The sequence below is a fragment of the Mus musculus genome, chromosome 4 (genome assembly GCF_000001635.26).
Source record: "Mus musculus strain C57BL/6J chromosome 4, GRCm38.p6 C57BL/6J".
In the NCBI taxonomy this organism is placed as follows: domain Eukaryota; kingdom Metazoa; phylum Chordata; class Mammalia; order Rodentia; family Muridae; genus Mus; species Mus musculus.
Genome location: NC_000070.6, coordinates 134,879,481 through 134,897,704, shown reverse-complemented (window position 1 = coordinate 134,897,704; position 18,224 = coordinate 134,879,481). Strand labels below are relative to the sequence as shown.

At 49.1% G+C, this 18,224-nt stretch overlaps 1 protein-coding gene across 2 annotated transcripts in view; it reads right to left on the bottom strand.

The window, feature by feature from the left end:
- Window positions 1-1,532: 1,532 nt before the first annotated feature.
- Window positions 1,533-18,224, bottom strand: part of Rhd (Rh blood group, D antigen) — a 31,637-nt gene continuing 14,945 nt past the window's right edge. Inside the window, exons 3-10 of one of the 2 annotated variants that reach the window (XR_003954896.1) lie at window positions 17,665-17,815; window positions 13,529-13,691; window positions 13,023-13,186; window positions 12,231-12,455; window positions 7,276-7,403; window positions 5,403-5,482; window positions 3,298-3,371; window positions 1,533-1,751 (exon numbers count right to left, since the gene is read on the bottom strand). Coding sequence is in view for 1 of the 2 variants with exons in the window: in NM_011270.3 (NP_035400.3) it covers window positions 1,725-1,751; window positions 3,298-3,371; window positions 5,403-5,482; window positions 7,276-7,403; window positions 12,318-12,455; window positions 13,023-13,186; window positions 13,529-13,691; window positions 17,665-17,815 (925 nt within the window). In the remaining variant the exon portion in view is untranslated. The remainder of the gene's footprint in view (window positions 1,752-3,297; window positions 3,372-5,402; window positions 5,483-7,275; window positions 7,404-12,230; window positions 12,456-13,022; window positions 13,187-13,528; window positions 13,692-17,664; window positions 17,816-18,224) is intronic. The other variant, NM_011270.3, reaches the window with a different exon arrangement.

Here is an 18,224-nt window from a genome sequence, read left to right as displayed (position 1 = left end):
CTTTGAATCTCCATGGTCATGACAAGAATTCCTGTCCTGCCCAGGCTAGTGAGTCTGTGAAAGGTGGCACTTTAGAGTCAGGAGTAATGTGTGCCATCCTGGCAGGATAATGGTGGACTTGGCAGGAGTGCCCAGGCCAAACAGTGGAGCTGAACACAGTCTGTGACCCTGGGCGCAGTCAATAACCCTGGGCACAGCCAATCAGTGACTCTGGGTGCAGTCAGTCAGTGACCCTGGGCACAGACAGTGACCCTGGGCATAGTCCGTGACCCTGGGCGCAGTCAGTGGCCCTGGGCACAGTCAGTCTGTGACCCTGGATGCAGTCAGTCCGTGACCCTGGACACAGTCAATCTGTTACCCTGGACACAGACAGTGACCCTGGGCGCAGTCAGTCAGTGACCCTGGGTTCAGTCAGTGACCTTTTTGCTTACATATTTAAAAACGTAATACTGTGGAACTGAAGGGTTTCTATGGAGATCATTCATTTGTTGGAGATTTCCAGGAGAACTGAGGACCCAAGATGCACCAGACTCACTTGACTGACCAGTGCCCGGCTCCTCAGCTGATGGAGATGTCCCTCCCTGAGGAGGAGCAAACTTCCTGAAGCCAGCAGAGGAGGCTATGTAGAGATCGCCAGTCCAGAAGATACCGAACGAAAACAAATGCAAGCAAAGGTAAAAGAGAAAGGGCAAACATTTCAGTGTGAGTGATGCCTGAGAGCCTCCCAGAGAATGTAAGAACATGCTAGAGAAGCCCAGGCTACCGCCAGCCTCCCATCCCTCCTGTGGACATCGGGAGCAAGAACAGGTGACCTGCTGTGGCACACGATCCTGGTAAACACTCCACACGTGCCAGGAGTGGAAAGAGGACAGGGTATACAGACTTGACGGTAACTTAGGTGTCAATTTCTAGGGCTCCACAGTCTGACTCAGGTGAGAATTTGTTTTGATATTTGCTTGAATTCTGATTCCTTTCATCTCTGAATAGATAACCCGAATTTAGCAGACCACAGGGTCTGTTACCACGATACAGACCAGCTGTCGGGGACTCTGATGGTCTGTCCTCCACTGGAGGAGGCTCTTGTGACACCCTCGGGCTCCCACCTCACACAATACTACAAACTCTTCAAAGCTAAGCTTGAAGCCCTAACCTTCTGCAATTGCCCTTTGGGAGCTGTGATCAGTGTCGTAGACAATTAGACGTATAGAATCTTCCGCATCCACTGTCCTTGGGTTTGAATGACGTTGGCTCTTCAGGACACAGAAGGACAGCTTTGCTGTTGTTTCCCCCGTGACATTCCACAGAGGGTGGAACTTGGCAGGGGTCTCCGGTGAGTCTACCTCTTAGGAACTCGAGAGTGTTCTCCCTCACTCCCCAACCAGCCCCACTCTCTCTCCACAAGCACAGCCTGGGGAAGGCTGAGGACCTCGTAAAACCGCTGGATCCAAAGCCTGCGTGCCGTGACCAGAGGTAAGAGTTAGCCACCTGGGCAGAGGTTTTATTTAAGTGTGAGAAGAAAGAGACCTTGTGGATAGAATTGGACCAGAACTTTAATGAGGTGTATTCATCCCAAAGTATTAATAGTCTCTGTCATGAAACCAAACATACTATTTAAACTAAGATGACCACTCGGAAGCCTTTCTTGTAACACAGGATGCAGACAAAAGGGACACAAAGAAAGGGCATCTCTCTTCTCACCCGGCTTCGCTCTCAGATGATTTCGGTTAAAATCCAACCGCCAAGTGTGGGAACTGTGAAGGCAGAGTGTGTTTATTTTATTTTAGTATTTTACTTGATTGGTTTTTGTTTTTTTGAGACAAGAGTTTCTCTATGAAGCTCCGGTTGTCTTGGAACTCACTCTGTAGACTAGGCTGGGATTAAAGGCAAGCGCCACCACACCTGGCTGTCACTTTCAAAATCTTAAATTAGGAGAGATTGCCTGTATATTTCTCTTTCTGGTTTTTTTTTTAATTGTTTTTACTTTTTGTTTTGTTTTGCTTTATTTAGTTTTTTGTTTTTGTTTTTGTTTTCTGAGGCAGGGTTTCTTTGTGTAGCCCTGGCCCTTGACCACTCTAGACCAGACTGGCCTCAAACTCAGAGAGATCCACCTGCCTCTGCCTCCCTAGTGCTAGGACTAAAGATGTGCACAACCACATCCAGCTTTAATTATTTTTAATTAAAAAAATGTGTGTGGAAGATTTGCTTGTATGTACGTCTGTGCACTGTGCACATGCGTGGTTCCTGCCTTGGTTATCAGAGAACATCCAGTCCCTAGAACCGGAGTTATAAATGGTTGTGAGGGAGCTGGAGAGATGGCTCACTGACTGCTCTTCCAGAGCTCCTGCGTTCAATTCCCAGCATCCACATGGTCGCTCACAACCATCTGTAGTGGGATCTGATGCCCATTTCCTGTGTGTCTGAACACAACTACAGTGTATTCATATACATAAATAAATATTTTTAATCTAAACAAACAAACAAACAAATGTTTGTGAGCTGCCATGCAGGTTTTAGGAATCAAACCAGGTCCTCTGGGAAAGCACCAGTACTCTCGACCAATGGGTCATCCCTCCAGCCTGCACCTGCCCTCCCATATGTCTACTCCCGTGTGCATGCTTGTCCATGTGTGTACTACATGTGTGCAGTGTCAGGAGAGTCAGAGGTGACACCAAAACCCTTGGAACTGAAGTTACAGGGTGTGGGTCACAGGAACCGGTCACCACCGGTAACACTGATGCCAGAGCCTCCATAAGAGAAGCAAATACTCTTAACCACTCCCCCAGCCCCAGCGGTGTCCCCCACCCTGCCATCCTCCATCCTTAGCCTCCCTGCTGCTGGGGATCCAGGCCTGGGCCGGCACGCCCAGCTTCACGGATCATGTGTCCACGTGGGTCATTTATTTGAATGCCCCCAGTGGCGGAGACTCACTGCTTCCATAGCAACAGCTCATTCCATTTGGGGCTTTCTATAGGGTGCTTAGGACACTGAAGGCATCACGGTAGCCCCTTGTCTGTGGTGCTTATGTGACTGGGAGGGCTGGAAGCCTCTGGTGTGTTTTCCTACACTGCAGTGACAAGACGTAGGTAAGATGGCCTCATGGTAACATTGGGGTCTGGAGACAGTTCTCCAGTAGATGCCACCACACACTCGGAGCCCGTTTCCTTATCTTTAATCCTGGGGCACCTGAAGAAGATGCCCACTATCCTCTGAAATTGCACACACACACACACACACACACACACACACACACACACACACACACACACATCTGTCATGTTAATAGCTTAAAGTTCTTACCTCCCAGAAAGTCTGATCATCAAAATACTTGGCCGCACGGGGAGCCCTCCACACTCTGACACTTAGGAGACAACCTTAAACAAACAATGAAATGTTAAACCTTGCAGGGCTCCTTTGTTACCTCCAGATATCTGACAGAACCTGGGCTGTGCTGGCGCACACCTTTAATCCCAGCACTTGGGAGGCAAGGAGAATTCAGGGCCAACCTGGTCTACAGAGTGAGTTTCAGGACAGCCACGGCTAGCTATATATAGAGTAACCATGTCTTGAAAAAAAAAAAAAAAACGAATAATAATAATAATAGGTCACTGAAATATTCTACGAAAATGACAATATCTCAACAGAAATCTACCTCCCCATAATTTTGGGACAGATAAGCAAAGCTCAGTGGGGTCTGGTCGCTCGCTTTTTTTCATTCTCTAGACTTTGGTAAGAAACCATGAAGGCAAGATTTTTTTTTCCAAAGAACTGATGAGGCCACACCCAGCAACCATGGGCTTGGATCTGACATCTTCCCCAGGATAAACTAGAAGGGCCCTCGCAAATTGAGGGATATGGCGATTCCCTGATGTCAAGAGTTAACAGCAGAAGGGAAGCTAACCCCATCTTCACCTTCTCGGCGCCAATCACTTTTACGCTGTGCTCTTTTGACACCAGCAAAACATAAAGCCAGGTCTGGGGACATTTGTCATCTCAGCGTTCACGCATGCTGAGGAAGGCAGGAGGGTAGAGAGTTCAAGACCAGCCTGGGCTACTGAGTGAGGAGAGAAGGGAGGAGGGACTTCCTGTGATGAATTGGATGCCTTGTGGGCACGTGCTGCCTAAGAGTGTCCAACTCTGGGAGGCTGGAGAATGTGTTTTGTTGCCTGTTGTCCAGAATAACTGGCTCACAGTGGCGCCTGGATGTGCATCTGTTGAGGTAGGTAGGATAAGGCGCCACCAGGGAATGAAAGGCAGACTTGAGGCCTGAAGGTTTCCTTGGGCTTCTGTGCGAGGCTGGGTACATTTTTTACTCCCCCTGGGCTCAAGGATGTCACTTGCTCCACTTAGAACTCCAGAGAGGTCCTTGCCTTCTCTGGCTTGGTTGGCAGCAGGTCACCTGTGGAGGCCTTTCTAGTTCTGAAATTAAGTGTTCAATGGATTTTTTTTCCCTGACACAGGGTTTCTCTGTGTAGCTCTGGCTGTCCTGGAACTCACTCTGTAGACCAGGCTGGCCTCGAACTCAGAAATCCACCTGCCTCTGCCTCCCAAGTGCTGGAATTAAAGGCATGTGCCACCACTGCCCATAGTGTTCATTGGATTTTGTGTTGAGTCTTTTGTAGTGGGGGAGGTGGTGGTGGCAGGGTCTCACTGTATAGCTCTGGCTTGCCTGGAACTCACTTTGTAGACCAGGCTGTCCTTAAACTCATAGAGATCTGCCTGCCACTGCCTCCTGAATACATGCCCCACTACTCTTGATTCTTTGATTTTTATAACTTTTAATAGATATTTTATTTATTTTATGTATATGAGTACACTGTAGCTGCTTTCAGACACACCAGAAGAGGAAGGACATCAGATCCCATTACAGATGGTTCTGAGCCACCTTGTGGTTGCTGGGAATTGAACTCAGGACCTCTGGAAGAGCACCCAGTACTCTTAACCCCTGAGCCGTCTCTCCAGCCCTAATTCTTTTGATTTTTAAAATTAGCATTTGAAGCCGGGCGTGGTGGTGCACGCCTTTAATCCCAGCACTCGGGAGGCAGAGGCAGGTGGATTTCTGAGTTTGAGGCCAGCCTGGTCTACAGAGTAAGTTCCAGGACAGCCAGGACTACACAGAGAAACCCTGTCTCAAGAAAAAATAAAACAAAACAAAACAGAGATCCATCTTCCTCTTCTGGCCTCCACGGGTAGCAGACATACAAGTGTTACATAGACATACATGCAGGCAAAACACCCATACACATGAAATAAAATTTAAAAAATAATAATAACTTTCAAAAATCATCATTTGAGCAGTCTGTTTTGCTGAGCTGCCTCTGAGGCTGAGTTCGGGAGGAAGGAGCCAGTCCTGAACATGTGTACCAGGGCACCCTCTACTAGTTGAAAGCTGGAACTGCACTAACCTGTGAGGAGTCCAGTCACCATACCCATCGCCACAGCGAAGCTGAGAGCCCCAATGTGAGTGACCGTCTGGGTGATGATCCTAGAATGGACAAAGCAGAGAAGACATTCAGGTATCAGACTGCAGGCATCGGGGACAAACATGACAGATGGCATTAGTGGTGACGTTGCCAAGAAGGGCTGTAAAGAAACTAAGTGGCCTTCCCCCAGCTGCCACCTCACTACCCTGTTCCTGTAGAGCTCTGCAGATGTAGTTGGGCCAGGAAGAGAGGTTCCACGGTCCTCTTTGGCACATTAAAAGTTCCCACAGCCAGGCATGGTGGCGCACGCCTTTAACCCCAGCACTTGGGAGGCAGAGGCAGGTGGATTTCTGAGTTTGAGGCCAGCCTGGTCTACAGAGTGAGTTCCAGGACAGCCAGGGCTACACAGAGAAACCCTGTCTCGAAAAAAAACAAAAATTAAAAAAAAAAAAAAGTTCCCAGGCTCTGTGGATCAGACTCAGGACCGCCCACTGTTGGCTTTTCTCCTCCCATCTCATTTAGTCCAGGCTGGCCTCAAGCACACTACGTGGTAGACTCTACCTCTACCAGGCAGAGAATGACTTTGAATTCCTGGTCCTGCTTGTGTGGTGCTAAAGGCTGGAAAGCAATCTCTGGGCTGAGCCACACCCCTCGCCCTAGTCAAGCCTCTTTGGAGACTTCTTTTTCTCGGTCCATCACTTTACAGGCAGGTAGGAATACAAGAAAAGAGAAGGCAGATCTCAGAGACTCCTGGGGCATTACCCTTGCCTGCGTACTTCAGTTTATAGGAAAACTGCATTCCTTGCTTAGCCTCCTTCTGAACTCTATGGCAGTTACAAGAACTTGGAAACATTAGGCACAGTTTTCAACCCCCCCCCCCCAAAGCCTTCGGCAACCACGCACAGGAAGGGCTTCATGGCCTCTCTTTTGCTTCTTTGGGTTGGTTACTTTTTGGATTTTTTTTGAGACAGGGTTTTCTCTGTGTAGCCCTGGTTGTCCTAGAACTAGCTCTGTAGATCAAGCTGGCCTTGAACTCATGGAGATCCTCCTGTCTCTGGCCTGCTCTGTTTAGATTTGTGGAGCCTCCAAACTTGTGTACCTGGGCCCTCCTCCCACGCTGTTCCTTTTTGAGATGTGCACAGGAGGACTGGTAGCTCCAAACAAGATAGAGGTTAAGAACATTTCTGCAGCCGGCTGTGGTAACTCCTATCTGAGCTGAGGCGTGAGTGAGTTGCAGGTCAACCTGAGCTACATTGTAAGACTCTGTTCAAATTTTAAAAAGAAGAAGAGTGAGTTCCAGGACAGCCAGGGCTATACAGAAAAACCCTGTCTCGAAAAACAAAACAAAAAACAAACAAACAAAAAGACCAGCCTGGACTACAGAAGGAGTTCCACACAGAAAAAACAATGTCTTGAAAAACAAACAAGAGCTGAGATGGCTCAGCGGTTAAGAGCACCGACTGCTCTTCCAGAGGTCCTGAGTTCAAATCCCTGCAACCACATGGTGGCTCACAACCATCTGTGAAGGGATCTGATGCCCTCTTCTGGTGTGTGTCTAGAAACAGCTCCAGTGTACTCATATAAATAAGATAAATCTTAAAAAACAAAAACAAAAAAACAGCCGGGCAGTGGTGGTGTACGCCTTTAATCCCAGCACTTGGGAGGCAGAGACAGGCAGATTTCTAAGGTCAGCCTGGTCTACAGAGTGAGTTCCAGGACAGCCAGGGCTACACAGAGAAACCCTGTCTTGAAAAAAACAAAACAAACAATCAAAAAACACCACCACCAACAACAACAACCAAAAGGTTCTCCGAATAAACTGATAATGAAGGTTAGAAGATGCCAGGTAACCCACCAGAGATCCGAGGACTTGGGCTCTGTCACTATCTGAAGGCAGTAGTAGGTAAGTGCTCCCAGCAGACCCGGCAAGCCGAAGGTGTAGTGGATCCCACTGGAGTTCTGCAGCATGTGGTTCAAACACGCCTGGGACCAAAATGGCAATATAAGTAGACCTGTTAGAAAGACCCACAGTCTCTCCCAACGCTTCTACGTGTCCTTAACAACAGGAGCACCAAAGAGAGTGGACACAGAGCCCTGAAGGTACAGTCTCATCTGCCCAGGAAATATTTAAAATGCCCGGAAGAGGGGCCTGGAGAGACGGCTCAGCAGTTAGGACCCTCTAGACAAGGTCTTCTAAACACCTGCTCGCAGCGCTCACGTGGTGCCGCTCTCTCTGGCCTTGACGTTTACATGTGGTGCACAAACAGACTGTTCTGGCTGGTTTTCCGTGTCAACCTGACCCAAGCTGGAGTTATCACAGGGAAAGGGGCCTCCCTTGAGGAAAGGCCTCTATGAGATCCAGCTGTAAGGCATTTTCTCAATTAGTGATCAAGACTGGGAGGGCCCATTGTGGGTGGTGCCATCCCTGGGCTGGGAGTCCTGGGTTCTGTAAGAAAGCAAGCTGAGCAAGCCAGGGGAAGCAAGCCAGTAAGCAGCACCCCTTCATGGCTTCTGCAACAGCTCCTGCCTCCAGGTTCCTGCCCTGTGTGAGTTTCAGTTTTCCTTTAGTGATGAACAGCCGTGTGGAAGTGTAAGCTAAATAAATCCTTTCCTCCCCAACTTGCTTCTTGGTCATGATGTTTGTGCAGGAATAGAAACCTTGACTAAGACACTCATACACATAAAAATACATGAAATCCTTCTTTTCACATGCTGAGAAAGACTGAGGATGTAGATCGATGGGAGAGTGCTTGCCTACAAGATTCAAGAGCCTGGGTTCCATCCACAGGCGTGAGAGGACATGCACACACAGGTGCACATATGTACACACACACACACACACACACAGAGAGAGAGAGAGAGAGAGAGAGAGAGAGAGGATTCAGTGCCTGTGGCTATGGGATAAGGACTGGGATTCTGCTATTCTGACAAACTCCCAGGTGATATTGTCACAGTTGGAACGTGACATGGCCACCACAGGCTTATGGGGTTGAATATGTGCACCTTCCCCCTGATGGCCCTGTTCTAGAAAATTGTAGGACTTTTAAAGGGGGAGACATCTGGTAGAAGTAAGTTCCTAGGAGTTGGGTCTTGTGGGTTACAAGCTAGCTTCATTTCCAAGCTTTCGACTTCATGGTCCACTGGAATGTGAACAAGCAGCTGCTACACACTGCTGCCGCCAGAGAGCTGCAGGCGGCCATGCTTTGCCCACCGTGGCAGATAGTATCTCTGCAAACCTTGAGCCAAAATAAAAAAATTTCCCCTCTAGTTGCTTCTTGGTGGTATTCAGTGACAGACCCAAGGAAAATAGCCAACACAGTTAGTTCCCAGTGTCTCGTGTCCCATTCTGAGTAGAAGGTCTGACACAAATGCCATTCATCTTTGAGACTGACAATTCTATGTTGGGACAGGGGAGGGGAGGGACCAATACTGTAGAGTGTTATCGATAACCCCGGCTTCTAGTTTCTACAGTTCAGCAGTATGGCAACCAAGAATGTCTCTAGTTCTTGCCAAATGTCTCCCATAAGTGCCACCCACAAGACAACAGGAGATGAGATGTCAGGATGACAGCACCTGGCCACAGGGCGGTCTGTCCCACAGTCCCCCCCACTTCTGCCCTCAACAGGTCTGGGGAGGCACAGGACTTTTCCTCAGGTTCCTCTTTTCTCCTTACTGGCATCCTCTGTCTCCAGAGGGAACATCTAGACCCCTGGTTATTCCAGGGGATATCCCAGCACTTCCTACCTCTTGAGGTGCTGGTCCTCCCCGAAGTCCTGGCTCACCCAAACCTTCTGCTGTGATCATACCTGTTTCTCTGCTGGGTCACACACTCTTCTCACTGAGTCTTTGAAGGCACTGCCCCGCTACCCACCCCCTCCCCCATGGAATGCCTTTCCCCCTTTGCCTGGCTAAGCCCACTTCCTGTCCACTGCTCAGCTAAGGCCACCTCCCCTCTGGGAGTACTGGCTTCTACTCTGAACTGTCCTAGGCTAGCTTAGGTGCTCTTCCAGTGCTTATTGGGGTGTTGTGTCTATCTGGGGTAGAAGAAGGATTAAAGTGTGCGTGGTGAAGGACCGACTGAGTGAACAAGCAAATGACTCATCTTCAAAATGACAGAAGCCACCCCGACCTGGCGAAAGAGTCGAGGGAACTGAGGCACCAGGACACCGAGGGACTGATGCTGGCTAGTTTCATGTCAACTTGACACAAGCTAGAGTCATTTTGGAGGAGAGAGCCTCAGCTGAGAAAATGCTTGTAGGGGCATTTCCTTGATTGGTGTGAAAGGGCCCGGCTCACTGTGGGTGGTGCCACTTCTACGTGGTACTGGGTTCTATAAGGCTGAAGGCTGAGCAAGCCATGGGGAGCAAGCCAGTGAGCAGCGCTCAGTCCTTCCTCAAATTCCTGCCCCGACTTCTTTGGATGGTGGACTACTGTGACCTTTGTATTCTAGTGATAATTTGGGCCCCCAAAATAGTTTGTAGGGGAATCCATATGTCCTTATATAAGACATTGAGGGACTCTGTCCCCAATTGGTTTTTTTTTTTTTTTAAGATTTATTTATTTATTTATTTAATGTAAGTACACTGTAGCTGTCTTCAGACAGCACCAGAAGAGGGAGTCAGATCTCATTATGGGTGGTTGTGAGCCACCATGTGGTTGCTGGGATTTGAACTCTGGACCTTCGGAAGAACAGTCGGGTGCTCTTACCCACTGAGCCATCTCACCAGCCCCCCCCCCCAATTGGTTTTGATTGGTAAATAAGGATCAGCAACAATGGTTGGACAGGGCAGAGAGAGGTGAGACTTAGGATTTTCCCAGGCGTGGGACTAAAGAAGGAGGAGGAAAGAAGGATCGCCATGCTGGGAGAAGAAGGAGAGGAAAGATGCCATGCTTGAGAAAGTGTGGGACAGAGAACATAGAGGCCATGTAGGAGCTGGGGGGGGGGGGGCATAGTGGCCCAAGAGGACTCCCCAGCTGGGTCCAGGGCAGCAAAGATAGAATATTGAATTTAGTAAGTAATAACTCAGGAATATCAGAAGTAGGTGGCTTAGCCACATGGAGGTTAGGAAGTGGCCCAGCCATTGAGCTGTTTTAGACATAGCAAACTATAAAGGCTGTGTGTGTGTGTGTGTGTGTGTGTGTGTGTGTGTGTGTGTGTGTATTTCATTCAGGAACCCAGAGCACTGGGGTGGGTGGCAAGGAACACACCACTGTCTGTTGGTATCTATTCAAGTAATTAATTAGGTACTGCTGTTGACTACCAACAGTAAGATGGAATAAACCCTTTTCTCCCCACGTTGCTTGTGGTCATGGTGTTTTATCACAGCAATAGCAACAAGAACTAAAGCAGGACCTGAGAGCCCTGTGGCATCTGTTGCCTTCTGAACCATTTCCACTGTGTGACAACTGCTCTCATGTCAGGGTTTCAAAGTCAGAAGAGATAAGAGACATTTGTTCCCACCGCGAACGAAAAGCAGACAGGCAGGAGAGATGGCTCAGTGGTTAAGAGCACTGGCTGCTCTTCCAGAGATGGCTCACTGGCTCAGTGGCTGCTCTTCCAGAGGACCCAGGTTTGATTCCCAGTAACCACATGGTGGCTCGCAACTGTCTATAACTCCAGTTCCAAGGAATCTGATGCCCTCACACCGATTAAGTAAGCTGTTAAAAGAAAGAAAAAGCTGGGCTGCTGTGGCACACACCTTTAGTTAATCCCAGCACTTGGGGGCAGGGGCGGGGGCAGAGGCAGAGGCAGGCAGACCTCTGTGAGTTTGAAGCCAGCCTGATCTACAGAGTGAGTTCCAGGACAGCCAGGGCTACATTACACAGAGAAACCTTCTCTCAAAAGAAAAAAAAAAGGAAGGAAGGAAGGAAGGAAGGAAGGAAGGAAGGAAGGAAGAAAGAAAGAAAGAAAGAAAGAAAGAAAGAAAGAAAGAAAGGAAGGAAGGAAGGAAGGAAGGAAGGAAGGCAAGCAGAGGAACTTAGCTTTGATCAAACCAAACTGTTGGCAAATTCTTCTTTGATAGAAACATTATTTAGATTCAGCCTTCAAAAACCTACACCTAGATTGGGAGATGCTCCCAAACGTGATGACCTGAGTTCAAATCCCAGGACCCATATGGTGGAAGTAGAGAGCAGACTTATACAAGCTAGCCTCTGACGACTACTTACAATAAATAAGTAATAAACAAATGAACAAATAAATGTAATTTAATTGTTTGGTTTTTTTGTTTGTGTGAGACAGGGTTTTTTTCTGTGTAGCCCAGGCTGTCCTGGAACTTTCCCTGTAAACCAGGCTGGCCTTGAATTTAGAGATCCACCTGCCTCTGCCTCCCAAATACTGGGATCAAAGGTAAAGTGAGTTCCAGGACAGCCAGGGCTATACAGAGAAATCCTGTCTCAACAACAAAAAAAAAAAGGAAAGGAAAGGAAAGGAAAGGAAAGGAAAGGAAAGGAAAGGAAAGGAAAGGAAAAAGGAAAGGAAAGGAAAAGGAAAAGGAAAGGAAAGGAAAGGAAAGGAAAGGAAAGGAAAGGAAAGGAAAGGAAAAGGAAAGGAAAGGAAAGGAAAGGAAAGGAAAGGAAAGGAAAAGGAAAGGAAAAAGGAAAGGAAAAGGAAAGGAAAAGGAAAGGAAAGGAAAGGAAAGGAAAGGAAAGGAAAGGAAAGGAAAGGAAAAAGGAAAGGAAAGGAAAAGGAAAAGGAAAGGAAAGGAAAGGAAAGGAAAAGGAAAGGAAAGAAAAGAAAAGAAAAGAAAAGAAAAGAAAAGATCTTTGGGTACGGCCAGTCTTGTATCTGACCTAAGACAGTGTCCATACCTGCTGCATGTTTCCGCGAACCACCGAGTGACCTAGATACCACTGGATTGAGGCAAAGCAGAGAGTGGTGACTTTTCAGCTCCTTACCCGTGGACACTTGGCTCCCCAGATGGAGATCAACCCAGCTATGAGGCCCAGCACCATGGAAATCCAAGGTGAAGAAATCAGGCAACCCGGGGCGCCCACGGCCACGCCCCCTGCCAGCACTGCATTGTGGATGTGAACCTGTAGAAGGAGAGCTTGTGAGTGGGAGAAGATGAGCTAGAGAGGGCGCTGTCTCACCCACAGCCTTTCTGCGCAGTGGCCATGAGCAGCCTCCTAATAATCCAGGCTCACGGATCCGGAAGTCATCCCTTCCTGTCCATCACACTGCGGTGACCTTCATCCGCAGGCTCCCTCAAGCTCAGGGAGTAGCCCGGATACCCTTGAGCACTTAAAAGAACAGGGTGTATACATGCATGTATGGCTATCTGGGGGTGTCAGATCCCCTGGAACAGGAGTTAGGACAGTTGTGAGCTACCATGTGGGTGCTGAGAATTGGACCCAGATCCTCTAGAAGAGCTGCCAGGGCTCTTAACTCCAGCCCCAACATTGATTGACTTAAACACACACACCAACCCCCAGACATCCTGTCTGGTCTCTAGTACCCTGATGTTCCCTATATGAGGGACACAGAAGGGCCTGTCACTGGAGCATCCTCACCCATAGCCTGGCCAATTGGGTAAGGGCCAGAAATGTAGGTGTTATGCACAGAGAACCATGTGCTGCCCAAGAGGCAGCCTTCCTCCTCACCATGTTGATCTTCCCTTGAGGGTGACTCAGGGCTGACATGGAGGTGGCTGTCACTGCGCTCACTGCCAGGGCGTAGTAGGTGTTGAACACAGCATTCCTTTTCTTTGTCCCTTCCAGGAGAGCAGAGTTGATAGCTGGCCAGAATATCCACAAGAAGAGGGTGCCTGGAGGGCAGAGGGCCGTTAGCCAGAACCAAGCCCCGATTCTGAAACTGCAGTCTTCCAGGGTGACAGAGGAGTGTCCTGAAGCTAGCAAGTGAAGCTGGTCACTTTCCAGCATGGTGACTAGTCACCTCTCCTCTCTGAAGTCCCAGGTTGGTGGGAAGCGGACCAGAGATCTAAGATCTAGAGTACTGAAATCTATAAATGACACTAGTCTTTGACAGCCAAATGCTTTCTTTTAACATGCAATGCAGAGACTAGGGATGGCTCAGTGGTTAGGAGCACAAGGGCTTATGTAGAGCCCAGACTCTGTTCAGGTGGGTTACCCAGCCCTCTGGTCCTCACCCAGCATGGCAAACAGACTGGAGCTCGTAGCCATTTGAACCTTCTCTGTCTGGGCGTTCTCACCCACTCTCCTGGGCAGAGATCTGGAAAGCCACCAAGCCACAGTTAGCCCAAAATAGGCCCCAAACACGTGCCCGTGCATCATGATGATGTGTTCTGTCATCTGCAACAGAGAACAATGGTCTGGTTAGTGTCTGAGTCCTAGGCAAAGGGTTGCTGCCCCTCTGAGCCAGTCCTGAGGGGGTGGGACTTGAACTCCGTATATCCCGCCTAGCCAGCTGACTTCCGCCTCAGAAGAGCCAGTGGGCAGCTACACGGCCCGTCCTGTAACAGTGTGCCACCACTGGAAAGACTCGGGGCTCTCATGCCTCATACGTAGTAAGTTTAATAAGCCTTGGGCCTCAGTCTTAGTGGATTTAGAGTAAAGGATGTTTTCAGGGTCTTCCAAAAACAAAAAACCAAAACCCAAAAACCCATGCAGAATTGGTCGGCTCGTCACCCCTCACTGCTGCTGCTTCGGCCAAAGCCACCTTCAAGGGAGCCTCCAAATTTCTCCCATAAGCCCGACTTCCTGTTTCCACCCCTGTCCCTATTGCATATTCTCCAAACAGCCGTGGAACCTGCCACTTGCCTGCTCAGAATCCTCCAGGGGTTTCCACTGCCCTCAAAGTGCCTCTCCCCTCTGTGAGCAGCAGGGGGACCCCGTGAGCTCCGCTCTTCCTCCTGAGGGCCTCACCTCTCCTCCCTCCACACCTCCTCTCCTCCTGCTTCCAGCTCCTCACACTTCCAGCCGGCTGGCTCTCACTAGGACACCTTGAAATGCTCGCTCCCAGGGCAGAGGGGGATGGGCAAGGAGGAGGAGGTGAGAGTGAGCAGCAAAAAAGGTACATCTCAGCACTCTGTTTTCTAGGAGAACCAAAGGGCAAGATGTGTGAATGGGTGTGGGCAAAGACACGGGCCTCTGGACAGACTTAATCTCTCCCAGGGCTGGCACTGTTGCCTGAGGCCCCCCAGGGCTGGCTTGCTGGAGCTTCCCTAACCATGTCTGGGGTCTTACCTGCCCCTCATATTTTGCGCCACCTGTCTATGGTTACTTTTCTTTTTCTTTTTTTCCTCAAAGATATATTTATTTTATTTTTATGAGTACACTGTAGCTGTCTTCAGACACACCAGAAGATGGCATTGGATCCCAAGACTGCTGGTTGTGAGCCACCATGTGGTTGCTGGGAATTGAACTCAGGACCTCTGGAAGAGCAGCCAGTGCTCTTCACCTCTGAGCCATCTCTCTGGTCCTATGGCTTACTTTTCATTATAGAATTTATCACTAACACGACACATCTTTTGCCCATTTCACTTTTTACTGGTAACTGTTTCTTTCGCAGCAGAAGTTCCTTGAGGCTGTATTTTTCCAGGGTCTTGAGAAGGACTGGGATCTAACAGGTACTCCCAGGAAGTTCTTCTCAAATGGGCGGGCGATGCTAAGAGCCTCGCTCACGCATAAAGTTGCAAGCCCAAGTAAGGACCAGAAAGAGGACACGCCTGCACTTCCAGCTCATAGAAGGCTGGAGTAAGAGGATGCTGCGATTTCGGGGCCAGCCTGGACTACAAAAGTGAGACCCTGTCATATACACCTAAAATGGAGCTATATAAGCTATATAGCTCATTCCATTGAATGCTTGCTTAGCATACATGCCTTTGCCATATTTATGTCTGTGAATTATGGGCAAGGATTGTGGTATACAGACCAAGAAAGTATAAAGAAGCCACGGCGGGGATGGGCGTAGGGCTTGAGGTGTGACTAGGGGGACATAGCTGCTATGAATTGATGTGGGTGTCACTATCCCTATGCGAGGTTATATGAGAAAGTAAGCCAAACAAGCCAGCAAGCATCAGGTCACCAAGGGTTCTGCCTTAGTTCCTGCCTTGAGTTCCTACCCTAATTTGCTTTCATGATAGACCGCAGTCTCAAAACTGAAACAAGCCCCTCCCTCCCCAAAGTTGCTTTGCTCACGGTGTTTATCACAACAATGAAACCACCACTAAGACGCTCTCTCTTTTGATGTGTGGTGTGTGATGTTTGATGTGTGATGTGTGTGTGTGTTTTCAGGTTAATGCAAACAGGCCATCACATGTCCTGCTCAGTCCACCTTCTTTCCTTGAGACAGGGTCTCTCACTGAGCCTGGAGCCAGGATAGCAGCAGCACACCACAGCAGTCTGTCTGTCTCCCCGACCCCCAGTGCTGGGCTTATGGGCACATCCTCAACTGCACCTAGATTCTGCAAGAGTGCTGGGAATTTGAACTCAGACCCTCATGCTTGAGCAACCTCGCTCTTTCCCACAGAGCCATCTCACGTCAGTGGATTAATACACGCACTCCCCAGACCATTGAGGCAGTGGAGTCACCCTCCAGAGGCAAATGAAGAGGCTGAGGCACTAAGAAGTTAATCCTGGGGACTCTGCTGGGGGCAGAGCTGGGGTGCACCTCGGGCTCTGACATCAACTCCGGCGCTTTTACTCCTAACAGAGGCTGAGACTCCCTGCTGCTATGATGCTGTGTGATTTGGCATAGTTCCTTCCCCTCTCTGAGCATTGGCTTTCTCATCTATGAGGTAAGAAGACTGACCATCTCATCCCTCGGGGTCACGGCAGGGTCAGGGTTCAGACAGAAGGACTGGGAAAGCCATTGGACTGGCACCCTTATGGGCTGGCTTCAAACCTAGACTCACAACAGCCCCTCTCAGAAAGACGTTATGCTAACCTTGAGATGGCTTTAAAGATTGCTTTAAAAGGAGACACTAGCGGTGAGTGTGGCAGTGCACACTTTTAACCCCAGCACTCTTTTTTTTTTTTTTTTTTTTTAATTTTTGAGACAGGGTTTCTCTGTATAGCCTTGGCTGTCCTGGAACTCACGCTGTAGTTCAGATTGGCCTCAAACTCAGAAATCCGCCTGCCTCTGCCTCCTGAGTGCTAGGATTAAAGGCGTGTGCCACCACGCCCAGCTAACCCCAGCACTCTTTTTTTTTTTTTAATTTTTAAAGATTTATTTATTTATTTTATGTATATGAGTACACTACAGCTGTCTTCAGACACACCAGAAGAGGGTGTCAGATCTCATTACAGATGGTTGTGAGCCACCATGTGGTTGCTGGGATTTGAACTCAGGAGACCTTTAGAAGAGCAGTCGGTGCTCTTAACCACTGAGCCATCTCTCCAGCCCCCATAACCCCAGCACTCTTGAGGCAGGGATAAGTATATCTCTGTGAGTTTGAGGCCAGCCTGGTCTACATAGCAAGTTCCAGGCTGGCCAGGGCTACAGAGTGAGATCCTGTCTCAATAAAACAACAACAACGACTCCGTCAGCATAAAATGAGACACTCAACTTGTAACTCGCTGGACCACTGCCATCGAGGTGTGAGTGGTGTGCCAGCTGCGTGTGGTGGCTATGCTTGGTTGTCGACTATATCTAGAATGAACTGAAACCCAAGAGATCTTAGACATGGAAGGAAAAAGCGCTTGCTCTTTGCCTGCTGGCCCTCACTCTCACTGGCAAGTTTAGTCCTTCACGGGTGCTAGGACCGGTTCCTTTAGGATTCCAGTGTCTACTGACGGCCAGCTGAGACACCCTGCCTCGCGGACTGAACAACTACGGGATTCTTGGGATTTCCATTGGGAGTTAGTGATTGTTGGGCTAGCTGGGCTAGCCTGTTAGTCACTCTGAAATATTATACATATTCTATCAGTTCTTTCTTTAGAGAACCCTGACTACTGCATTCTGGGAATTCATCTTAACGCATCCCTTAATAACCTTAGGAAGAGGCTGGAGAAATGGCTCAGTGGTTAAGAGCACTGGGTGCTCTCCCAAAGTCAGGACCACATGGTGGTTCACAACCATCTATCACAGGATCGGACGCCCTCTTCTGGCGGGCAGGTGTAATGCAGATAGAGCACTCTGATACATAAAACAAACAAACAAACAAACAAACAAACACCTTGTGAAGCTCCAGGCCCTCGCTTGCTGTGTTTAACCCTCAGTGGAGCCTAACCACTTGCAGTTCCAGTTGGGGTAGCGTCCTACCTCCCCACCTTCTCCAAGATCCCCCTCACAAGGTCCCCCCTCACAGCCCAGGGAACTCACTTTGAAGACCTTCTCGTCGGCAAATCTGATGGCACCAAAGGCCATTGCCTCCATCAGCACCATCACGGTCAGCTGCACCAGGTTGACCTTCCCCAGGACAGCGCCCGCTGAGATCAGCACAGGTAAGGTGCTCATGGTAGCTATCTGGATGCTGAAAAGCGGGATTAGGAGGCAAGTAGGAAGGGGAGGGAGAGAGAGGGAGAGAGAGGATGAGAGGACGAAGAAGAGTTCTCTCTCTTCAGGCCCCGCCCACAGGAACGCTACAGAGGCAGAGTGGGGCTGTCCTGTGCTCCATCAGGGCGGCACCTGTGGTCTGAGTTTTCTTTGCACAAAGACACGATACAGTGATGCTGGGAGTCTCAGAGCCTCTCCTACAAGTCACTGCGACTCAAAGTGGCTTTTTCTTCCTCAGGGACACAGCTGCCTGAATTTCACTGCCACCTCACACTTCCTTTCTGCCGTGGCCACTCAGATGCTCAGTAGAGGGCGCCCGTGTACCTGCTGGCCCACCACCCAAGCGGCTCATTAATCTTACGGAGCATCCGCCAGTAAAATAAGAA